We start from the raw sequence: 7443 nt of genomic DNA, 5'->3' as shown, positions 1-7443 counted from the left end.
TTGTAGACAGCAAATAGATGGGTCTTGTTTTTTTATCCATTCTGATACCCTATGTCTTTTGGTTGGCGCATTTAATCCGTTTACATTCAGTGTTATTATAGAAAGATATGGGTTTAGAGTCATTGTGATCTGTATGTTTTATGCTTGTAGTGATGTCTCTGGGACTTTGTCTCACAGGGTCCCCCTTAGGATCTCTTGTAGGGCTGGTTTAGTGGTGACAAATTCCTTCAGTTTTTGTTTGTTTGGGAAGACCTTTATCTCTCCTTCTATTCTAAATGATAGACTTGCTGGATAAAGGATTCTCGGCTGCATATTTTTTCTGTCTAGCACCCTGAAAATCTCGTGCCAATTCTTTCTGGCCTGCCAAGTTTCAAAAGAGAGATCAGTCACGAGTCTTATAGGTCTCCCCTTATATGTGAGGGCACGTTTACCCCTTGCTGCTTTCAGAATTTTCTCTTTATCCTTGTATTTTGCCAGTTTCACTATGATATGTCGTGCAGAAGATCTATTCAAGTTACGTCTGAAGGGAGTTCTCTGTGCCTCTTGGATTTCAATGCCTTTTTCCTTCCCCAGTTCAGGGAAGTTCTCAGCTATTATTTCTTCAAGTACCCCTTCAGCACCTTTCCCTCTCTCTTCCTCCTCTGGGATACCAATTATGCGTATATTATTTCTTTTTAGTGTATCACTTAGTTCTCTAATTTTCCCCTCATACTCCTGGATTTTTTTATCTCTCTTTTTCTCAGCTTCCTCTTTTTCCATAACTTTATCTTCTAGTTCACCTATTCTCTCCTCTGCCTCTTCAAGCCGAGCTGTGGTGGTTTCCATTTTGTTATGCATTTCGTTTAAAGCGTTTTTCAGCTCCTCGTGACTGTTCCTTAGTCCCTTGATCTCTGTAGCAAGAGATTCTCTGCTGTCCTGTATACTGTTTTCAAGCCCAGCGATTAATTTTATGACTATTATTCTAAATTCACTTTCTGTGATATTATTTAAATCCTTTTTGATCAGTTCATTAGCTGTTGTTATTTCCTGGAGATTCTTCTGAGGGGAATTCTTCCGCTTGGTCATTTTGGATAGTCCCTGGCGTGGTGAGGACCTGCAGGGCACTTCCCCTGTGTTGTGGTGTATAACTGGAGTTGGTGGGCGGGGCCGCAGTCAGACCTGATGTCTGCCCCCAGCCCACCGCTCGGGCCACAGTCAGACTGGTGTGTGCCTTCTCTTCCCCTCTCCTAGGGGCGGGATTCACTGTGGGGTGGTGTGGCCCGTCTGGGCTACTTGCACACTGCCAGGCTTGTGATGTTGGGGATCTGGCGTATTAGCTGGGGTGGGTAGGCAAGGTGCACAGGGGCAGGAGGGGCAGGCTTAGCTCGCTTCTCCTTAGGTGATCCTCTTCAGGAGGGGCCCTGTGGCAGCGGGAGGGAGTCAGATCCGCTGCCGGAGGTTTGGCTCCGCAGAAGCACAGAGTTGGGTGTTTGCGCGGAGCGAGCAAGTTCCCTGGCAGGAACTGGTTCTCTTTGGGATTTTGGCTGGGGGATGGGCGGGGGAGATGGCGCTGGCGAGCGCCTTTGTTCCCCACCAAACTGAGCTCTGTCGTCAGGGGGCTCAGCAGCTCTCCCTCCCTTTGTCCTCCAGCCTTCCCGCTTTCCGAGCAGAGCTGTTAACTTATGGCCTCCCAGACGCTAAGTCGCGCTTGTTGTCGGAACACAGTCCTTCCGGCCCCTCCGCTTTTGCAAGCCAGACTCGGGGGCTCTGCTTGGCCGGCGAGCCGCCCCTCCGCCCCGGCTCCCTCCCGCCAGTCCGTGGAGCGCGCACCGCCTCGCCGCCCTTCCTACCCTCTTCCGTGGGCCTCTCGTCTGCGTTTGGCTCCAGCGACTCCGTTCTGTTAATCCTCTGGCGGTTTTCTGGGTTATTTAGGCAGGTGTAGGTGGAATCTAAGTGATCAGCAGGACGTGCGGTGAGCCCAGCGTCCTCCTAAGCCGCCATCTTGCCCGCAACTGCATTTTTGTACCAGTGAGAGGGATGTGAAAAACTGACAAGACACTTTGTGGGGAGTTTTGAAGCACTGTGACATTGTCCTCATTGGCAGTAGCTGTTTGCAACCGTGGAAATTAAGAAGACAGGAGGGTGTATGGCCCTGTCTGGCTAGTGCTTTAGGAGGGGGGCGAGTCTGCAAGGGCTCCCTGATTCCTTTGGTAATACAGTGACAAGTCAGGGACATACTAAACAAGAGTGCAGCCTTGGGTGAAGGCACAGAACGTAAGTTGGCTTCAAAAACATGGAGTAATATTGAGCCCAACTTAGTTGCCTCCCCCAAGCACACATGAAAAGAGAACTTGTGAATCAGAGTGCAATGGCATTGACAAGAAAGTAGAGATATTCATTCCAGTAATGCATCTTCATCACCAGGAATTGAGGCATGCGTGGCAGCCTGGTTAGGGACAAAAGATGGGGGGGGGTAATAGGTGACAAAAGACTTTATGGTTCCTACAGTGTACAAATCAGTAGCTTTGATTGCCATCTGAATCAAATTCTGTTCTTTCTTTACTCACAAGATCGGGGTGTTACACGGTGAGGAGGTAAAACAAGAACATCCTGCGGTAACAGAGTCTATCACAGGGTCAGGTCCTCCCTCTGCAGCAAGACAGGGCATCTGGCTACTGATGGGAGGGAGCAGTTCCTTTGTCAGGCCCCCTGAGCACAGGCTCTGCACTGGGGGCAATCCATCCTCTTGTGCATGTGAGGCCCAGACACTAGTGGGCACATCTTTAAGACTCAACCTCTGAGGAGCACTTTGAATGGAGGTGGGTCTCCATTAGGGAAAGGGGGAAGCTTGAGGTGTGGTCTGATGGCAGGGAAATGAGAACACCTTATTGTCCCTTCTGCATTGTGGATATTAACTCCTTTTCAATATTTTTTATTGTAATGTCTACCCTCCCTAGACTGCCTTCTAACTCTGCAGATATTTGCTTGCCCCTTTTCTAGTATGGTGTAGACCCCCTTGCCTGCTTTGTTCTCTGTGACTTTGCTTTTATATCAAATCAATCATTCTCAAGTGAATGTCATCACGTTTATCTTTCATGTTTTCTTTGAAGGCATTTAGGTTCAAGTGTTCTTCTTAATCCTTCATCCATTTTGAGATTTTTTTTTTGTCGACGTATATGTATGAAGCAAGATTATGGCCAAATGTTATTATTTTGCATGTATATATCAGTACTATTTTTTAATTTTTACTTTGTTTTTGAGGGAGAGACACAGATCATGAGTAGGGAGGCACAGAGATAGAGGCAGAAACCGAATCCAGGCGCTGAGCTGTCAGCAGGAGCCTGATGTGAGGCTCGAAGCCACAACCGTGAGATCATGACCTGAGTGGAAGTGGGATGCTTAACTTACTGAGCCACACAGGTGCCCCTAGTCAACACCATGTTTAAGAGACACTATCCTCCCCCCACTGTATATTGTTGGAAATCTCGTGGAGGATTTGCTCACTGCATCTGCAAACTTCTGCTTCTGGGCTCCGCAATGAGCTCCACTGGCCTAAATGTCTCATTTGATGCCAGCAGCACACTGTTGTGGTTAATGTACCTCTGCAATATCTTTAGAAAGAGAGAAGTGTCATGTCTCCAGGTTCTCTCGACGTCATGATTGTTTTGTTGCTTCCATGTGTTGTGTGCTTTCATATGAATTGTATATTTTTCAGATTCCTTAAAAAAATCATTGGCATTTTTACTGACATAAAAAGACAAACATAAAAATAACATAAAAAGATAAAGCAGACAAAAAATAGAGACTGTCACAAATACAGAAAACAAATCAATTACATAAAAATTTGTATTTGGAAAAGTATGTAAAATTTGAAACAAACAGGTAGCCTGGGGAAATAGGAAAGACTCAAACAAATGCAATCAGAATTGAAAGAGGAGACATAACTGAACTAAAGACATGAAAAGGATCATTAAAGAAAAACTTAGGTATTTATAGGCCCACAATTAGATCACCAAGAACAAATTACACATTTTATGCCATAATGTAGTCCACCAAGACTGTTTCAGGGAAAAATACAAAATGAAAAAAAGAAAAATTAACAAGATTTCTCTACCTAAAACTTCACCCTCCAAAAAATCTGCATAGGAGTCCATGGCTTTATTAAAACTTCTACTAAGTATTTAAAGAGGAATTAATACCCATATTTCACAAACTATTACAAAACACTGATAAAAAACAGCACTCCCAAATGCGTTTTGTGAGGACAGCATTGCTCTCACAGCAAACCAAAGAAAGACACCACAAGAAGGGAAACTACAGGTCACTATCTCAAATGAACATACATGCAAAATTCCTTCACAAAATCTGAGCATACTGAATTCAACAGAACATTGAGATGATTATACAACATAATCCCGGGTGATTCACTCCAGGGATGATGCAAGGATCCTTCAACATACACAGATGCATAAATGTGATGTCTTCCTTTACCAGAGGGAATGATTGAATCAAAGCCAGCATTAATTGATTCAAAAAAACATTAGACAAAATTCAACACATGTTCATCATTTAAAAAGAACCCAAATAAAAAGGAACTGAAGGAAATTACCTCCACATGATCATGGCCACTATGAAAAGCCCACACCTGACAGCATATTGAACGGTAAAATGCTGAAGGCTTTCCTGTCACATCAGGAGCCAGGCAATGATGGTCACCCCTAACATAAGCATTCCCCATGGTAATGTGAAGAATACATATGCCACCTCAAACTATGTCATCTTGTCACACTGATTATTTGGGTGAAAGTCACATGAGAAATAGTCCAAGTACACTCAGACTCTCCATCATCCCTTCACAGCAGGATATAAATCTCCCTCCCATGTACCAAGAGGGAAGAACCATCGTTAGCACCAGAATAAGGAACACAGGGACAAGAAGGCTGTGCAAACAAACCTACTTACTTGGTGACTAACATAATACCCCAAACTTAACTCTTGCCAAATCCAATGTTTTGTTGTGTGAAAGACAGAAGTGCCACCTGCTTTGTCCTTTCCCTCGGTGTCATATTAGAAAGGCCATGCACGAACAAAATGAAATTGATTCTCTCCTGTACATATGTCTTATGTCAAATGAATCCTTACACTGGCTAAATCCCAGAAGAAAATAAGGGAAAAGCTTTCTTCTCCTACAAGTGGAAGATGTAACCAGAAAAAAATAGGGAATAAAAAAAATAAAATACATTTAAATCAGTAAGGAGGAAGGAAAATTACTTGTTTGCAGGTAACATTGATCTCAAACATAACAAAACCTTAGAGATACCAGAAAAAATATTAGAACCAGTTTTTGTAAATGAGGAAAGAGCAGGATGCAAAATGAACAAAGAAAATAAATAAAAATAAACCACCTGTGATTCTACACACCAGCATGGAAATACATGCAAAACAAATAACAAAATTATACAAGTGAAAATGGCACAGAATAAAATATTTTGGGTTAAACTTCAAAAAGTATGTAAAATACTTGTAGAGTGAAAACGATCTATGTTGATGAAAGACCTGTAAAAATGCACACAGGACTGCAAATATACCTGTACTCACTGAATACAATTATTCAAATTGTCACAGCACCATCTACACAAACTAAACTACAAGTGTGTCCCTAACCCTGTTGTTCACTTTTAAAGAATCAAATCTAAGACTGGAGCTTCATATATATGTCAGAGCACATGCAAATGGGGTCCTCTCTATGGTGATACAACCAGCCCATCCCAGACCCTGCAGCAGGGAGAGGAGCCCCAGCCCCGGGAGTCCCAGGTGTTCCCATTCTCTGATCAGGACAGAACAGACACCTCACCATGGAGTTTGTGCTTGGCTGGGTGTTCCTGGTTGCTCTTTTAAAAGGTAATTCATGGTGAATGAGAGACACAGAGTATGTGAGTGGATATGAGTGAGACCAGTAGATGTGTGACAGTTTCCTGACCAAGATGTCTTGCGTCTGCAGGTGTCCAGTGTGACGTGCAGCTGGTGGAGTCTGGTGGAGACCTGGTGAAGCCTGGGGGGTCCCTGAGACTCACCGGTGTAGCCTCTGGATTCACCTTCAGTAGATATGGAATGAGCTGGGCTCGCCCGGCTCCAGGAAAGGGGCTGCAGTGGCTCGCATATATTTATGATGATGGAAGTAGCACATACTACGCAGACTCCGTGAAGGGCCGATTCACCATCTCCAGAGACAACTCCAAGAACACGCTGTATCTGCAGATGAACAACCTGCGGGCCGAGGACAAGGCCACATATTACTGTGCAAGAGACAGGGTGAGGGGACCTCGCTGGGAGCCCAGACACAAACCTCCCTGCAGGAGGGGATCAGCACCACCAGGGGGCGCACACTATGCACAATTCTCCTTTGTGTTCCCAGGAGCAGGTGCAGATGGAGGTTACAGGCAGGTTTCCTCTCAGGGTCTGGGGCTTCCTGTCCACACAGCAGTTTCTCCAGGGAGCCTCTCTGGACACAGGATTCTGTGTTTACCTATTACCTGTGTGACTTAGATCATTGTTTTCATAGGAAAACTACCGTAACATGCACAAAGACACAGTTGTTTGCATTGCTTACTCCTGTCCCTCAACGTGAGTGAATTACAGATTTCCTGAGGCACAATAGCTGAACATTTACATGAGTCCCAGATGCACTCCCTGTGCAGCCAGGACCACAGGCTCCCAGAGCTCCCGATTATCTTCACCCAGCCCTTGTCCCAATCAAACACTGTGATACTTCCTTCATGGCACTTTGCTACTCAGGACTTTAAATGAGCTACAGCTTTATTCAATTCCTCTAAACAAGAGATAAATCATCTCCATGTATTAGTCAGGATTCCCTCGAGCAACAGAACCCAAAGCACATTGGTCCATGACAAAATATGTTGAGAAGTCCCATGATCTACTGTCACAAGTTGGGGAGCCAGGAAAACCAGTGGTATAATTCTCGCCTGATTCTGAACTAGTGTCTAGTCTCAGAACCTGCAGAGCCGATGATGTAACTCTAAGAACAAGGGCAGGAGGAGACCAATGTTCCAGTTCAAACAAGCACATGGGAAGTAAAAATGAGGGAATTCTCCCTCCCTCTGCAACCGATTCTACCCAGAACTATGATGGAATGGGTGATGCCCAGGCAGAAAGAAACCATGGATGGAAATGCCAATCTCTCCTGGAAACTCATCACAGACATACACAGAAACAGTCGTGAATCTGGACACCAATGACGCAGTCAAGATGACACATAAAGGTAATCATGACAAGTCAACATGCTGTAAATGTTGAGTTCAAAAACTGAAGATTTAGAAGTCCATGCCATCACTGGGGTGGATCCTGGTGGGCATAGCAGTGCTCCTGTGGAGAAGGAGCCCCAAGGCCCATAGGGACTGCTGCAGTTTGAGGATCCCCTGGGTCATATCGGGTGAGACAGTTACT

At 44.8% G+C, this 7443-nt stretch overlaps 1 gene segment (V, D, J or C); it reads left to right on the top strand.

The window, feature by feature from the left end:
• Positions 1-5782: 5782 nt before the first annotated feature.
• On the top strand, positions 5783-6525 carry LOC105260306. The segment is given in 2 exon segments: positions 5783-5880; positions 5981-6525. Coding segments are annotated over 2 exon segments (591 nt in total).
• Positions 6526-7443: the final 918 nt, after the last annotated feature.

This window comes from Felis catus, chromosome B3 (genome assembly GCF_018350175.1).
Source record: "Felis catus isolate Fca126 chromosome B3, F.catus_Fca126_mat1.0, whole genome shotgun sequence".
In the NCBI taxonomy this organism is placed as follows: domain Eukaryota; kingdom Metazoa; phylum Chordata; class Mammalia; order Carnivora; family Felidae; genus Felis; species Felis catus.
This window is presented reverse-complemented; position numbering and strand designations above follow the sequence as displayed.